General features: G+C 38.7%; 1 protein-coding gene across 1 annotated transcript; it reads right to left on the reverse strand.

Moving 5' to 3' along the window:
• Positions 1-6,544: 6,544 nt before the first annotated feature.
• Positions 6,545-17,659, reverse strand: LOC102231672 (E3 ubiquitin-protein ligase KCMF1-like). The gene is made up of 7 exons (XM_014468557.2): positions 17,513-17,659; positions 15,553-15,720; positions 14,097-14,236; positions 11,417-11,518; positions 10,434-10,614; positions 8,799-9,117; positions 6,545-8,256 (listed from the first exon to the last, which is right to left on the reverse strand). Exons 1-7 carry the CDS (start codon positions 17,526-17,528, stop codon positions 7,929-7,931), a joined length of 1,254 nt encoding a protein of 417 aa, XP_014324043.2. The 5' UTR covers positions 17,529-17,659; the 3' UTR covers positions 6,545-7,928.
• Between the last annotated feature and the right edge of the window lie 962 nt (positions 17,660-18,621).

Raw genomic sequence — 18,621 nt, forward strand, 5'->3', positions numbered from 1 at the left:
GAGACCATTATTTACCATAGCAACGGAACTCAAGAGGCTATTGGCTGCTGATTTGGACTACAGATACGCATCGCTGTAGTTCTATCTATCCTCAGTTGAAACAGATCAGGACTGAGAACTGGCCTTTAGAACTACCTGCTGCTATGGGCTGTATATAACTGATTGAACTCAGTAACTGTTACACATGGGATTAGTTTGGAACTTTAAAATTAAGCATACTGAAAATTTCAAAATAAAAGCCTTGAATATTTTACATGACGTAATTGCTCTTTTTGGCCGTATATGACTTTTTCATCCAAAGCAATGTTACACATGGGATTAGTTTGGAACTTTAAAATGGAGCATAATAATAATTTCAAAATAAAAGCCTTGAATATTTTACATGACGTAATTGCTCTTATTGGCCGTATATGACTTTTTCATCCAAAGCAATGTTACACATGGGATTAGTTCGGAACTTTAAAATGGAGCATAATAATAATTTCAAAATAAAAGCCTTGAATATTTTTACATCAGGTAATTGCGCTTTTTGGCTTTATGTGACTTTTTTATCCAAAGCACTGTTACACAATGGAATAGTTTGGCCCTCTGAAATGAAGCATACTGAAAATTTCAAAATAAAAGCCTTGAATATTTTTACATCAGGTAATTGCGCTTTTTGGCTTTATGTGACTTTTTCATCCAAAGCACTGTTACACATGGGATTAGTTCGGAACTTTAAAATGGAGCATAATAATAATTTCAAAATAAAAGCCTTGCATATTTTTACATCAGGTAATTGCGCTTTTTGGCTTTATGTGACTTTTTTATCCAAAGCACTGTTACACATGGGATTCGTTCAGAACTTTAAAATGGAGCATACTGAAAATTTCAAAATAAAAGCCTTGAATATTTTTACATCATGCAATTGCTGTTTTTGGCTTTGTATGACTTTTTCATCCAAAGCACTGTTACACATGGGATTAGTTCGGAACTTTAAAATGAAGTTTAACAAAACTTCCAAAATAAAAGCCTTGACAAAAATTTTAAATCGTACTGAATGGTGCACGTCCGCCTCGCTTAACGTTCTTGCGGTTCTCCGCGTGCCATTGATTACGTCGCGGCGTTCTTTAGCGTCGATGCCGATTTGTGGCGTGACGACGCCGGGCCCGAACCCCACGGGCGCGCCTTGGCAGGCCCCGGCTAAATTTCTTCCGAAATTTTCTAGTTATTCTTTATTTTTCTTCCGTAACCGTTAATGCGGCTCATACCGCTGGGTGCACACCTACAAATGAGGTATCAAAACGTGCAGAAAATTCACGCCATTGGAGCTATTATTTTTGGTGGGATTTGGGCTTAACGTGGCGACATAATTCGCAAAAAACTGCGAAAAAAACCCCATTATAACTCAATGGGAAAAATCCTAGAAATACCCTATTTTGGAGGATTTGCTGTGTCGTCACAAATTCACCTAGAAATGCCATTCAAATTTCATTTTGTAGATACGTCTGTGATCTCTTCGAAAGTGAAGACGGCTCGTCGATACCAGTTACGGTTTGTCCACAATTTGCCTCTAAGCGACCCAAAGTTTCTCATTTTTGCTGAAATTACAGTGACAGCCGACCTCGGATCAGATATGGGCACAACATTTCTTTCTCTCATCACTGTAAATGCTCTGAGTGAGGTACAGATATGAATCTCGGGACTATCGCAGAAGACACATTGAACTGTCATACGCTCGAAACGCTTTTCGAATATGTATTACGGTTCCCGAACAAGAAGGATTTGTTTCCAATGCTTTTTTTCAGTAAAGTGTGTTTGCTCAAACACACTTGTGTGTTTGAGAGCTCACAGCTCAGAGCTCACACCTGCTGAGACCATTATTTGCCATAGCAACGGAACTCAAGAGGCTATTGGCTGCTGATTTGGACTACGAATACGCATCGCTGTAGTTCTATCTATCCTCAGTTGAAACAGATCAGGACTGAGAACTGGCCTTTAGAACTACTGCTGCTATGGGCTGTATATAACTGATTTAACTCAGTAACTGTTACACATGGGATTAGTTTGGAACTTTAAAATGGAGAATAATATTTTCAAAATAAAAGCCTTGAATATTTTTACATCAGGTAATTGCTGTTTTTGGCTTTATTTGACGTTTTCATCCAAAGCACTGTTACACATGGGATTACTTTGGAACTTTAAAATGGAGAATAATAATAATTTCAAAATAAAAGCCTTGAATATTTTTACATCAGGTAATTGCTATTTTTGGCCGTATATGACTTTTTCATCCAAAGCAATGTTACACATGGGATTAGTTTGGAACTTTAAAATGGAGAATAATAATTTCAAAATAAAAGCCTTGAATATTTTTACATCATGCAATTGCTGTTTTTGGCTTTGTATGACTTTTTCATCCAAAGCACTGTTACACATGGTATTAGTTTGGCCCTTTGAAATGAAGATTAACAAAAATTTCAAAATAAAAGCCTTGAATATTTTTACATCATGTAATTGCTCTTTTTGGCTTTATTTGACTTTTTCATCCAAAGCACTGTTACACATGGTATTAGTTTGGCCCTTTGAAATGAAGCATACTGAAAATTTCAAAATGAAAGCCTTGAATATTTTTACATGACGTAATTGCTCTTTTTGGCTTTATTTGACTTTTTCATCCAAAGCACTGTTACACATGGGATTAGTTTGGAACTTTAAAATGGAGCATAATAATAATTTCAAAATAAAAGCCTTGAATATTTTTACATCATGCAATTGCTGTTTTTGGCTTTGTATGACTTTTTCATCCAAAGCACTGTTACACATGGTATTAGTTTGGCCCTTTGAAATGAAGATTAACAAAAATTTCAAAATAAAAGCCTTGAATATTTTGACATCATGTAATTGCTCTTTTTGGCTTTATTTGACTTTTTCATCCAAAGCACTGTTACACATGGTATTAGTTTGGCCCTTTGAAATGAAGCATACTGAAAATTTCAAAATGAAAGCCTTGAATATTTTTACATGACGTAATTGCTCTTTTTGGCTTTATTTGACTTTTTCATCCAAAGCACTCTTACACGTGGTATTAGTTCAGAACTTTAAAATGAAGCATACTGAAAATTTCAAAATAAAAGCCTTGAATACTTTTACATCAGCTACTTGTGTTTTGAGCATTATGTAACTATTTTAACCCAAGGACTATTACGCTTGGGATTAGTTTGGCCCTTTGAAATGAAGTTTAACAAAACTTCCAAAATAAAAGCCTCGACAACATTTTAAATCGTACCGAACGGTGCACGTCCGCCTCGCTTAACGTTCTTGCGGTTCTCCGCGTGCCACTGATCACGTCGCGGCGTTCTTTGGCGTCGACGCCGATTTGTGGCGCGACGACGCCGGGCCCATGCCCGACGGGCGCGCCTTGGCAGGCCCCGGCTAAATTTCTTCCGAAATTTTCTAGTTATTCTTTATTTTTCATCCGTAACCGTTAATGCGGCTCATACCGCTGCGTGCACACCTACAAAAGAGGTATCAAAACGTGCAGAAAATTCACGCCATTCCAGCTATTACTTTTGGTGGGATTCGGGATTAACATGGCGACATAATTCGCAAAAAACTACGAAAAAAACCCCATTATAACTCAATGGGAAAAATCCTAGAAATACCCTATTTTTGAGGATTTGCTGTGTCGTCACAAATTCACCTAGAAATGCCATTCAAATTTCATTTTGTAGATACGTCTGTGATCTCTTCGAAAGTGAAGACGGCTCGTCGATACCAGTTATGGTTTGTCCACAATTTGCCTCTAAGCGACCCAAAGTTTCTCATTTTTGCTCATATTAGAGTGACAGCCGACCTCGGTTCATATCTGGGCACAACATTTCTTTCTCTCATCACTGTAAATGCTCTGAGTGAGGTACAGATATGAATCTCGGGACTATCGCAGAAGACACATTGAACTGTCATACGCTTAAAACGCTTTTCGAATATGTATTACGGTTCCCGAACAAGAAGGATTTGTTTCCAATGCTTTTTTTCAGTAAAGTGTGTTTGCTCAAACACACTTGTGTGTTTGAGAGCTCACAGCTCAGAGCTCACACCTGCTGAGACCATTATTTGCCATAGCAACGGAACTCAAGAGGCTATTGGCTGCTGGTTAGGACTACGAATACGCATCGTTGTAGTTCTATCTATCCTCAGTTGAAACAGATCAGGACTGAGAACTGGCCTTTACAACTACTTGCTGCTTTGGGCTGTATATAACTGATTTAACTCAGTAACTGTTACACATGGGATTAGTTTTACACTTTAAAATTAAGCATATTGAAAATTTCACAATAAAAGCCCTGAATATTTTTACATGACGTAATTGCTCTTTTTTGGCTTTATTTGACTTTTTCATCCAAAGCACTGTTACACATGGTATTAGTTTGGCCCTTTAAAATGAAGCTTAACAAAAATTTCAAAATAAAAGCCTTGAATATTTTTACATCAGCTACTTGTGTTTTGAGCATTATATAACTATTTTAACCGAAGGACTATTACGCATGGGATTAGTTTGGCCCTTTGAAATGAAGCATCCTGCAAATTTCAAAATAAAAGCCTTGAATATTTTTACATGACGTAATTGCTCTTTTTGGCTTTATTTGACTTTTTCATCCAAAGCACTGTTACACATGGTATTAGTTTGGCCCTTTGAAATGAATATTAACAAAAATTTCAAAATTAAAGCCTTGAATATTTTTACATCATGTAATTGCTCTTTTTGGCTTTATTTGACTTTTTCATCCAAAGCACTGTTACACGTGGTATTAGTTTGGCCCTTTGAAATGAAGCTTAACAAAAGTTTCAAAATAAAAGCCTTGAATATTTTTACATGACGTAATTGCTCTTTTTGGCTTTATTTGACTTTTTCATCCAAAGCACTCTTACACGTGGTATTAGTTCAGAACTTTAAAATGAAGCATACTGAAAATTTCAAAATAAAAGCCTTGAATATTTTACATGAAGTAATTGCTCTTTTTGGCCGTATATGACTTTTTCATCCAAAGCAATGTTACACATGGGATTAGTTCGGAACTTTAAAATGGAGCATAATAATAATTTCAAAATAAAAGCCTTGAATATTTTTACATCAGGTAATTGCTGTTTTTGGCTTTATTTGACGTTTTCATCCAAAGCACTGTTACACATGGGATTACTTTGGAACTTTGAAATGAAGCATACTGAAAATTTCAAAATAAAAGCCTTGAATATTTTTACATCAGGTAATTGCTGTTTTTGGCTTTATATGACTTTTTCATCCAAAGCACTGTTACACATGGGATTAGTTTGGAACTTTAAAATGGAGCATAATAATAATTTCAAAATAAAAGCCTTGAATATTTTTACATCAGGTAATTGCTCTTTTTGGCTTTATTTGACTTTTTCATCCAAAGCACTGTTACACGTGGTATTAGTTTGGCCCTTTGAAATGAAGCATTCTGAAAATTTCAAAATAAAAGCCTTGAATAATTTTACATGACGTAATTGCTCTTTTTGGCTTTATTTGACTTTTTCATCCAAAGCACTGTTACACGTGGTATTAGTTTGGCCCTTTGAAATGAAGCATACTGAAAATTTCAAAATAAAAGCCTTGAATATTTTTACATCAGCTACTTGTGTTTTGAGCATTATATAACTATTTTAACCCAAGGACTATTACGCATGGGATTAGTTTGGCCCTTTGAAATGAAGGTTAACAAAACTTCCAAAATAAAAGCCTTGACAACATTTTAAATCGTACCGAACGGTGCACGTCCGCCTCGCTTAACGTTCTTGCGGTTCTCCGCGTGCCACTGATCACGTCGCGGCGTCCTTTGGCGTCGACGCCGATTTGTGGCGCGACGACGCCGGGCCCATGCCCGACGGGCGCGCCTTGGCAGGCCCCGGCTAAATTTCTTCCGAAATTTTCTAGTTGTTGAAATTAAAATCCTGAAATATTTATGTGCAACAAAAAAGTGGTACCTTTTTTACAGCACTGTATGAGTTTTGCTTTAACAACTGAATTACAGAAATAAATGACCTTTTTATTAAACTTAAGACGCACCTCTAGGCTGTATTTGTTCCTAGATCAAATATGTGGCCATTCCTGTGTTTCATAAAGTGTGTGATGCTTTTGATATTTCCCAGATTGAATTCCAAAAACTTGTTTTCTAAGTGAATCTTTCTGTGAGAAATAACACAGCTGTGCTCAAGTCAGGGAAACAACCTGAGGGCGGAAAGACATTTTTTCTCTCAGTCCAATCTGCAATTTAATGGACTTACCCAAATACACATTTTTTTATTTTCATTAAAAGAAGCAGAAACAAGATTAGACTACACAGTTTCTCTTTAGGACATATAAGGTTAAAACTTTTTACTTTTCTCATTGAATTAGGTGAGTTAATTTTTTTCTTTAAAGGTGACTGCAGAGAACAGCTATAAACAAGAACTGCTTATTTTTTGTACTGCCTTGTTGCTGAAATGGGCTACGCAAATAAACTTGCGCAATTGATGCATCAGGAGATGACAGGACTACATGAGATTGAACTCGACCTGGAAGGTATGTGTTTATTTTATTTTTTTTTATACCATTATTCTGTACATGCTCGCCAGGAAAATTGGCAACTGGGGGAAAAAATAAAAGCCAAAAAAAAAATAAACCAAAAATAACCAGACAGCAGGATTTGGGTTAGTCTGTTTCCATCCAAAAAATGTTTTATTGTCCTCCAAACTGAAAAGGTTTACCCTGTCGTTTGGCTCTTCTCGTGAGCCAAAAAACATACATTGCATTTCTTCAGTTTAGCAGTGGAGGCATACAAAGATCTTTTTGGACTCATAAGATTGACGGAAAGAGCAATATAGGATCCTCTCCTTCCAAGTCACATGATGAGTAAATCTTTGTATTCATGAGATTAATTTCAGAACACATGAAGCTGGAGAAGGAAGCGTCTGATCTCCTGTAAAAGACAAAGAGAGGAGAGAGAAAACAACCGTGTGAGGAGACCAAGCCTCGCGTTCCTTCTGTTAGAAAAGGCCTGAAAACGGTCACAACCGAGATCGCTTCGTCTCTTTCGCCTCAGAGAGATGTGTGTTTCGCTTCTGTGCAGAACAGCTGTAGTGTACATAAATGGACACTGGATATGCAAATTCAAAACCAAAGTGCCCACAGTCGATATAAAGCCAGGTCACACGACCAAAAAAATAAAAACAGTTGGCGTCACACAAAGGGGAGGGGCTTGAGACTTTGACATAAGGGTCAACAAAACAGTCAGTGTGTGTGTGTGAGAGAAAGTGTGTGTGCGCGTGTGGTGGAAAGATGCCGGTGAAGAGGCACCAAACAGTTGAACGTTAGCCAGGACCTCCCCGTCTAGTGACTGTGCAGTTTAAAATGGGCACATGGTGATTTAAGCTCATGCTTCAGTTGTGGTAAACCATCCAAGCACTTTAATTTATATCTATAAATACACAGCAGCGTTTTTTATTTTTTGTTTTTTTTTATTAAGCGGGGGGGTTTCAGTCAGCCTCCTCTCTTTCTGTGAGTGTGTGACGAGGTTTTGTCTCTGGAAAACAGCGGACTACGTTTTCTGCTAGAGGAAACACGGGTTATGAGGGACTGATTATCAACTTTCATATAGAGTTTTTTTTTTTTTTAATAATATATTTATATAGTTCTCTTTTGTCTCACACACCCGACACGCTTGCTTGCTTTCACATTCTCTCGTCTCACTACTTTTATTCAATGTACACAAAGTAAAACATGGGGTGGAGTTGGGGAGCGACAGAACTGAAATGACAATCACTGAGAAAAAAAACAAAAAAAAAGCCATGAAGAACTGCAGTCTTTGTCATCCATTGGCAGTTGGACTGACGGAGCAGTCGGCTAGTCACAATGGTGGATTGAAGGGGGAAAGGGAGCGGCCATGTCATCAAAGGGGCGGCGCGGGGGGCTCTTTCTTGGCAGGTGCCGTTTTAGTCGCCGGTTTCGTCTTCTTCGGGGCGGGGCTCGTCTCCTTGAGGTTGAGGTTCTCCAGGGCCACGTCCAACGTCATCACCTCCACGCAGCCCATGGCCTCGAAGTCGGCGAAGTTTCGCAACGAGCCGTGACAATCATCCTCGTCTTCGGAGGAAGAGGCCGAGGCGTCGTCGTCGGGCAGCAGCGTGGAGAGCAGCAGCTCGGTGACGAACAGGCTCCTGTCAGCCCACTGGGCCTCACACGCTTGCCGCTCCACCTCAGACAGCCGCGGTTCGCTCAGCCTGGGGGACGGAACAGGAAACAGTTATGTCTTCACACAAGGATCAACTTAGAGGTCTGTTCTACGTATTAACCCTTTAGCACTTTTACAGATACCTGTGTTGAAATACAGTTTAGAGATCATAAGTCATTCTGACTGTGTGTCTGTCTTCTTGGAGGAAAGGTATAAAATTCAAGGTGACTTAAAGTCACCATGTTTTTCTATGTTTTCGATTCTTCAAAATCCTCTAATTGTATCTCACCTCACAGTGCGAATGCGATTGGGCCTGTAGTGTTTTTTTTTATTTTATTTTTTTACATAGTGTACCTGCTGTTTCAATGCTTAACTAACTGCATCATAGAGATGGTTTGAACCTGCAGTTCATATTGAGGTATTTAAGATCAAACATTGACATTTGGTGTTCTGTTGTTAAACCAAGCATCACAGAACTAATTATGGCAAATCAAAGTATCTGGATCCTGTGGTTTATAAAATTATCAGTAAAAAGCCACAACTGGCACCATCAGAAGTAATGAGTGTCAGATGGAGGGTAGATGTTCCTACCTGCTGAGTAGAAACTGGGAGCTGTGTGCCGTGTGTTGTGTGTTGGGCTCAGTCGCCCCCGGGTGGGGGCTGGGGTTGTTGGCGTGGTTGGCGCTGGGGTTGGGGTTTGCAGCGGTTGAATTCGTGTTGAGGATTGCGTTGGCTCGGCCGCCCCCTCGGCTGGCGTTTCGGGCCGTCTCCAGCTGCTGACGCGCCACCTGCGCCTGCTGGCGCTCCAGCTGGAGCTGCATCTGAAGCTGCTGGAGCTGCGAGGCGGAGGGACCCGAACTGAGCTGGCCCCCCGCCGAACGCCGTACCCCCGACAACTGGGACAGGAGCTCTACGAGAAGCAAACGCACAGAGTTCGGAGTCAGGAACTGTGATGAGAAGACCTTGCTGAGCACAAGATCATTACCAGACTACAAGCTCTCACGAAGAAAAACAAAAAGCAACATAGCTGCAACGTGAAATCATTCATTTCTTTACTGGTGTGAGCGACACATTCAGACAAATTTCCAGCAATTTAATCTTCTAAAACCAGCCGTGGGATCAAAGCTCAGCAGGTACAGTGGGTCATTAGAAAGGACACTGGCGCTCTGTTTGGAACTGAACACTGGCCCTCATTAAGACGCAGCTGGGGGTGGCTGAGCGAATGCCAAGATCTGAACCAAATTAAAATCGGGAACAGGATAAACAAGGAATTACCACAGCAACAATTCCCTCCCACACAAAACAAACTTTTTAAAAGCCACTGAAAAATGCCTTAGATATTAGCTTTTAAAAAAAAATTATGAAAACTAAGCGAAGAAGTTGGAATAAAGACGTTTTTACTGCTCTCAGATTTATTCCCTTTAGTTGCATAGATGCTGACAGGACCAATTAATTTGTTAACGGGATTTAATATCAGGGAGTCAAGATCAGGATTTTGACTTTACTGCAAATCTCCATCTTGTATAAAGGAGCAGATTGTGAAACAACAGGATGTCTGGATTTTTTTCCTACAATTAAGCAATTATCAGGCTTTCAATATCTGCTTATTACTTGTGCATTCATCGATGCGCGAGGAAAGCAACTGTGCCTTTTTATTTATCAACGTGGTGGAAGGAGGGGCTGCCTGAAGTGTTCACTATAACTTACAATGTGTTTTTCATATGGCTGCACTGATTTTAAAATTTGGGCCGATATTGAAATCTCATATTTACTTTTTTTTTTTTTAATATTAGATGTTAACGTCGGTTCATTTTTATTCATTGGATCAATGCCGGTATGTTAGTGACTATCAGCCAGTACCACACGTCTCTAGTTTTTGCACACATGTGGAAACATTTGGCTAAGTCTTCTTTGCAGAATTGTTTTAATTCAGCAGCATTGAAGGGTTTCTGAGCATGAACCACACACATCTCAAATCAATTTGAGATGCGTGATGGCTTTGACTAGGCCACACTACAAGTTGTATACATTTCTACAACATGAGGTTCTTAAAGACAACTTTTAAAAAATGAAGTTGATATTTGACAGGGAAATTTCTGAGCAAAATAAATATATATATATATAAAAAAGAAGAATTTAACTGTCCGACTTTAAAATGTCTTGTTTTTGTTGGTAGCAGCTTCTGCAGTAACGTCGGTCCAGCAGAGCCTGCAGCGGTCTACTCGCCTGCTATGGGATCCATGGCCTCTCTGCTGTAGTTGGAGCTCTGTGAGGAGCTCTGACTGGTGGAGAGCCCCCCTGTGGTGCTGCTGGTGAAATGCATGTTAGACCTGCGGGCTCGCGGGCCCCCCAACCCGCGCCCGGGGTGAAACATCCTCCTCACATGCCGCACCCCGCTTGACTCATCGTGACGCTCGCTGTTAAGGAAAAAAACTGGACGCTAAATCTACTATATGCATATAAAAAAAGCTATATCTTGTCAAATGTTCTTATGAGCAAACATTCTTGTTTGCAGTTTAAGAGGATAGTCACATTGGAAAGCCTGGTTCTTGTGTATTTGCTTACTGCAGCATTAAAACAACGAGAACGTGCTCCCTACAGTCTGACGGAGCTTCTGCACCAGCTGTGATTTGAAAACATATTTGCATGCTGCTCTATTCTTCCCAGTCACAGAGAAACAGGCCACACAACTCAAACCAAACCGAGACATTTTGTAAAGCTTTCTGAAACTCCTGCTCTGAGTTTCATTTCAGAGTATTTCTGCCTCTTTTGTTTTCTCTGAAGCATTTGTTCCAAGTGTCCTATAAATAGACCACAAGGCTGATGCGGTCAGACCTGAGGCTATTCTAGAACCAAGGTATTTCAGTTCCTTCCTGACAAGCAAGCCAACTGATTTCATTACAAGCTGCACAACAACATAAAATTTAACAACATTTAATAATGAATGCATTAAAAATGGTTCAGGGTTCTTAGAATTGTGCAGGTGAAACCACTTTCTGAACTTTGAATGACCAAATAATACCAATACAAGTAATATTAGGAAACACTGATATAAACCACAATATTTTATTGTACCTGAGGCTTAGAGAGAAATAAAGCATCTCCGATTTACAGACTAAATGGGTGTAATCTAGTTGACTCTCAAAAAAAGACATTTTTCTTGAGTTGTTCTGAATATACGTCTGACTGTCAGAGTGATAAAAGGATATCAAGTCTCTAGGGGCTCTGTGTTCAAGTGTGAGATGAGCAGCAAAGTCATCCGTCACGTGATTTGGGTCGCCACCTGGCAGTGCTGCACATATGGGGCATATCTGGAAAACAGCAAGAGAAAAAAAAAACATGGTGATATTAGCTGAACCACACATAACGACCAACTGGGTCTTCTTCAGAAATATTATAGCAATAGATCCCAACATTACTTCCTGACAAGATCTCCTTCACTACGAATTGTTGATGTGATAGTTATCGCCATAGTAATAAAAGCTGTTTAAAAATGAACTACAATCAGAGCCTCACACAATTACTGATCTATAAGCAAGCCTCACTCATTAATAATAAACTACTTCAGTACAATAATTAAGATAGTTCAGGTATTGTAAATAAACATTTATTGATGCTCTTATGCAGCCAACCATGCATAAATATGTGAAACAATTCCAATACTGTCAGTTTTTAAGGTCTGTAAACAAGTAAGAGTTTCTTGGTATTGTGTTAAACCAGATATTTTTTAATCACATTATCACAAAATAATATAATGATCCTAATAAAAATTTAAATAACTGTTCCTGCATAGTCCACACTACATACAGCCAAAACCAGAAGTTTACATTAATTATTTTTTTTCACAAATTATTTCATTTTGGCTGTTAGTGAGTAGAAATAATATCGGTGATGCTAACTGTCTGAATTTAAATCAGACCGAGCTTCTTAAGTTGTTAGACGGTGAGGGAACAAAAAACAGTTTACGACTCCATTTCAAGTCGTAAACTTCCCACAGTTCTGTCCAGGGAAACGTAATTTTTCCGACATGAATGTAGCATCGAATAAACACAAATAACCTGGATTTGGTCAGTCTAGCATGTCAGATTGTAAGTTGATGATCCAAACCATTTCTGACTGTTCTTTAAAGGTTCTTCTCACTCAAATCAGTATAAAAATAGTTTCTATTTTTGTCTGCTGACAAGCAGACTCCGTAGCTGACGGTGAAACAGAACTTAATTTTCATCAACTCAAATCTGTTTTTGATTTAGAACACTTAAAAGTGAATCTCAGCAAGAAACGTCATTTTAATGAAAAATGCACCTAGAACAGTTTTTTTAAATAATGGTAACATGTTTACTAGACTGACATTTATAAAAGTTGCTTTTTGTGAATATAAAGTTTAATTTAGAATCTATTTTCATTATTTGTTGTGATATTTTCTGTCCATGTAAACCAAATACACTACACTTCAAGCCTTATCCTCCTGAGATGTCTGGAGTGATGCAGCAATATACACTCTCAGTAAATCTTAAAAGCCAAGTAATAAAATAATAATAATAAAAAAGATCAATACATGTGCTGATGGAAGCTCTGTCATCTAAACTTGAGTCAATCCATCCAACAGAGGAACTGAAATCAGCTTTCCTCAGAACTATTTGTGAACTGAAGTGGAAAAAGTGTGGCTCACATTTCAAATAAAAAGTTTCAGAACAAATTAAGAGCAGAAATGTGATGCTGATGCTTGTGAGCTGTTCATTGTCTTTAGATTTAGATATTTTAGCTGAAATTATATTTCAGTTACAACAGACTAACCAAAGGAAGTTCAAACATTGGAATAAAGAGAAATCCAGTTAAAAAGACATTACATACTGCTCTCTACCTGACAGATCAACGTATCTTTTACTCATCCTGAAAAATTGTCTCATGGAAATTAAAGCCCTTCTTTCTAGTTAGTCTGTGTATCAGCATCAAGATAAACCATCACACTAATATAAGAAGGGTTTGTGTTAGGACTTCCTCTTAATATTGGAATGTTGTCCCAACTTAATAATTAAACTGTATCATCTTAAGCTAATTATGCAGACCTCATTAACTGCTTGTTTAATTCACAAGAACCTGTTGAAGATATTCAGCAGCTGCAGTTTGGATTTTCTAAATGTGTCCTATCTAAATTACCCCTTTTTCACATCCTCTGTCTCTACCTTTGCAGGACAATAAGTTCCTCTCTGCACATGTTAAACAAAATGCAGACAGGATTAGTGAATGACTTGGTGATTATTTCCAGCAGTGTACTGAAAGTGAAAGGTTCATTTCTTCCAGGAAAAGAGGATAAAAATGATGACATAAGGAAATGTTTCAAACATCAATTGAATCCTAATCCTGTGTGAGTTCATGCATCCCCATAAATCTGTGTAGATGAAGTAACAATTAATTAGAATGACTGAATATGCTACATTTGTGACAGTCAGGATCAACACACTCCCCTCTATTACATCAGAGCTTTGCAAATCAGTTTCTTCTAACATCTAGGGATATTTCTCCGCTGTGGCCCAACAGATTGTGTTGTGCACACAATGACCATATAGCAGGAAAGCAAAATTGTCATAATCTGCATGCAAAACTGCAATAGAGGAGAAAAATATAAAACAATACAGCACAGCTTTGAATTATTTCACAGCAATAAACCATTTGTTTCCCTGTTTATAGTTTCTGCCCGTAAACAATCAACCTGACAACACTTCCCATCAGAACTGGCTTTGAAACTAAGACTTAATGACCACAAATTATTTGCAATCCATTTATTTTACTCAGACTGCAGCTGGAAGCATTTTCTTTTCAGCGGTAAAGTTGAGCCAGACATTTATACGGGGTTACACGGAGACGACTGATCTTCAGGCGCCCACTCACCACTTCAGTGGAGGTTTCTGTGTGCTCTGCAGCCACATGCTCCTGCAGGGAGATCTCTGTGTAGCCCATCCTGCCGCAGTAGGGACAGGTGAAGGCCTGAGGCTGCTCCACCGAGAACGCCTCTCCGCCATAGTACAGGTCTGAAACAAAGACAAACTGCTTTCAGCTCTGGTATGTACACAAGCATTCCAGAGGAAAAAAAAACAATCTGTGATTCTAATAAAGTTATTAAATAATATCTTCAGATTGTCATTTCATAGACCCATTGTTAACGATGACGCCCTGCACCCTTTAGAGATGTTTTTGCTTCTACCTTCTGGAATCAAATAATTAGGTCACTAGCAGCACTTGACCACATGCTGAGGCAATAATTCAATTACTTGATTCAGACGTGTAGAGTTAGGAATGCACCTAAGAGTTACATGACAGACTGGAGTTCGAGACCCCCGGTAGACGATACGACAACTGCAATCCTGCACATCAAGTTAAAATGTCATTTAAACCACACATTTGTTTCTAAAGCTTCTTACATCAATCATTCTGATTACTTACTTAATTCTTAACATCTCAATGAAAGTGGAGTCAGGTAACAAATTAAATAAAAAAGTCAGGTAACACAGTCACAAATATTACTGGGTGATAAATTGTCAAGCAAGGAAGGATAGACAGACTAACTGATGGATCCATGGAAGGATGGACGACCAAACAGACAGAAGGACAAACAGATGGCTGAACAGATAGAGGGAAGGACAAACATACAGATGAATGAACGGACAGCTGGATGGACAGACACACACGGATGGACGAGTAAAAGGATAGATGGATGTCAGTTTGCTTTTTAAGCAGCAATGTCAGCACCACCGCAGCACTAAGGGTTCTGCTGTTCACAAAGTTTTCCAAAAATGCTCAAGTTTTTCAAGGTCGCCTGCATTTATAGCAAAAATATAATAATGCAGTATAAGAACTCCAAGACCCAATTGCTTAAACAACAAATACTGTAGTCCAGTGTTTTAGATAAGCAGGTTGACAGTTTAACCTGATCACATCTTTCCTGTGCCTGCAGTAGTGATGAGGATGGTACTAATAGCAAAGAAAAATCAATAAAGATAAACACTGAACGTAATGAAACTTAGCAAAAGGGAGAAAATAGACTAAATCCAACTGAAAGAATCTCACAACCTTTATATTGAGACACATGGTGTTCAAAACCAGAGAAATAAAAGCAAAAATAACTAAAACTGCACCGACATGAATACTTTAATTAATTAACAAACTGCATCTTTATTCAGTTCTGTTAACAGAAACAGAACTACAAATGAATATGAACGTCATATTCCTAAGAGACTTCACTAGCAAATAACTTCAAATTAAAAATACAGATGAGTCATGCTGCCAAAATGTAACATGTTATACACATTTTCAAAATGTGCCTCATGTTAACTTTAGCTTTACATACCAAAGTCAACTCTTGTTAATATACACTGCATGGGATGTTCTGTGGTGTGTCTGGTCGTGGTTGCACCGCTTTCGTAGCATGATGCACACAGGTCATAGTCGTAGCAAATTAAACACTTGTACCGTCGACCTCTGAAGTTGCCCTTTAAACACGCGTCGCAGCTCACACCTGAAGGAGAACACATGCAACACAACCACAAAAGTTCAACAATATGAATGACCATATCAGACTGTTACAGCAGACATTTACAATAAATATATTATCTGATGCAAGAAAAAAAACCCTTTTGTTTTGACGTAGAAAAATAGGAAGGTTTCACAAGCTGAATTATAATTCACAAAATTAACAAACGCTGACCAACTGATGCTTAAACATAACATATTTAAACCAAACAGCTTTTACTGAATATTTACATAACTATTATATCATTGGAAGAAATTCTGAGATTCAAGGTGGACACAAAGATAACTAGAATCATCATTCGTATATTTTTTACTTTCATTTGTAACAACATAACTAAAGCATATTGTTGTGGTTCTGGTCTACCAAAACCCTGTTTGTACTTAAAGAAGAGAAGACATTGGTGAGGGATATAGAACTAAAATTTTATCACAATATTTGTTGGTTCTAGTATGATTATGATAAAAACAAACAATCAAATTGCCTAAAAAATTTTCAAAAAAGTAACTATTCCTGTGACTATATGTCAGAATTATCAAGCCCCACAAGAACATACACTGTGCGATGAAACCATCCCAAGTACAATGCTCAGTCTGGCTGTGATTTAAAAAAAAAAAAACATTTCAAAAATTAGCCATAATCTTTACTTTAAAAAATAACTTAATCAGTGTCATTCACACTTTGGGATTTGAAATCAATTATCTAATGCAATAAAATCACAAACAAAACTTGGTAGTGCCACAAACAAACTCAGAAGCTACAACATCTAATGCAAAATAAAGCAAATAGTCTAAATTTAAAGGACCCATTTAAAAATCTCACCTCCGATTTGTTTGTTTCGGCAGCTGAGATCTCTAAATTCAATTATCTCAGAGAAAAAGTTAAAGGGAATTAAATCTGGGAACACAAATACTTTTCCGTGTTCTGCTTTCCAAACAAACTGCCTCTTAATCCGGCAAACATTTTAATCACAGTCAATACGCGCTTCTTAAATTCAGGACAACTCCTGATATATAACTTGACGACAACTGACAGCAAAGTTCACAGCAACAACACAAACATGGAAACAGAGGCCGCCCAGCACCGAACTAACCTTTGCAACTAACCAGCTACCGTTGGGCAAAATGTTAACTGACAAGCCGGCGCAATGTTCCTGAATAAACTTTGTAGTAATATCGCGGTTAATACATCCGTTTACATTTTATTCGAGTAAACAACTCCAAGCCAAACAAGGTTGGTGACAAGGACGAGGTGATTGTTAGTTTGCAGTTCGTTAGCTAACGAAGCTGAGATCTACAGGCCAACTTTCACCAGGAACGAAGCTAAAGCAGCTAACAGGAATAATTTCCAAGCTTCCACTCCTCCAACGCCATCTGGGATCCGCTGTCCTCTAATGTTGCCTATTTTCGGCACTCCCCTTGCTCCTCAACGATCACCTACATCACCACATAGCATAGCTGGCATGCTAAGTTAGCACTCCGCTTCTCCAACTAGCCTCTTCCGCCTATGTGACAGCGCTGACTGAAGTGGAATTATGAACATTTTCTCAAAGTAACTGCAAACAGATGAGCCGTTATATTAAATATATATTTCAAGACCGGCAAAATGGGTTGTTAACAATTTAGCGCACACACGCTGCTAACAGTAGCTAACGTTAGCTAAGACGAGCTGCAAATAGAGAATCTGTCGGCTAGCAGGAGTTAGCCGACGGTGCACTGTGTCAACGTTTATATTACAATTTGCGGGGTGTCCTCCGGTCTGTGCTAAAATTAGGTCTTACCTTCATGACGGGACATCCTACGAACACTGACTCAGACCCCTATTTGGGCTCCCGTGGCTTGCAATACAGAATAATATGAGAGAAGAGAAGAGAAGCCGGGGCTAGTGCCTGTCCCTGGCCTCTTCCCTCATGAAGGATCCGGTTTGGCTTCACTGCTCCCCTCCGCCTCCTGCTGTGTCACCGGCCAACTGGTTTGGCCACATGGGGGCGCTGCTGTCTTACATTTGGTGCCACAGTTGCCATGGCTGATGTAAACTGAAGAGGCAATTTTCTAGATATCTGATTGCACTATTAAAGTGTGCAAGCTTTCGTGTATTTTTTAAAAAATACGTAGAAATTAATAAAATTTCAAGCTTATATACTTAAATAAATACACACGAAACACATATAAAATAAAAAAGACACTTAATTAGAGTCTACATTTATCCATATTATCAGATTTGATCATTTGAGTAGCATTCGTAGAAGGGAATCCCAGTCAGTCCTCTCAACGGCAAGACTCTTTGGGTGATCAGATGCTCAGATGCCAAACCACCTCAGTCTCATCCAACACCTCTGAATGCAGGCTAAAGCTGATAGCAGCGAAACAGTCTGAATTCTGCTTGGATATCGGAGAGTTTCTAATCTTCAAGGGCTAAGCCTGTAGAGCACGTGTCAAACTCAAGGCCAAGGGGCCAAATCCATACATTTTTATGTGGCTCTCTAGATTCTAGTTAGTAGAATCTAGTAGAACACCTAGATAGATTACAAGATTGCAGTTGTGTGCTTAAATGTTTTGTCATCAATCAAATCAAAGCCCAGTGTTTCTGTATATTGTCAAATTACATCAGTATGAAAAGATGTTTGCTATTATTTGATTAATAGCGAAGACAGTACATAGCTGTCTTGTGTTTCAACAGTTTGCTATAGGGTAGTTAATGGGTAGTTTTAGTAATATATCCTGTTACAACCGGCCTATGAAAATGAGTTAGTCGCCCCTGCTGTGGAGGCATTCTGATCACACACCCACACCCCATCAGGATGCACCTTTCATGAGTAGCTCTACTCTGAGCTCTGCATGAATAGCACAGCGCCTCACCCTGTCCTATATCCTCTGTTTACGTTCAGAT

The sequence above is a fragment of the Xiphophorus maculatus genome, chromosome 12 (assembly GCF_002775205.1).
Source record: "Xiphophorus maculatus strain JP 163 A chromosome 12, X_maculatus-5.0-male, whole genome shotgun sequence".
In the NCBI taxonomy this organism is placed as follows: Eukaryota; Metazoa; Chordata; class Actinopteri; order Cyprinodontiformes; family Poeciliidae; genus Xiphophorus; species Xiphophorus maculatus.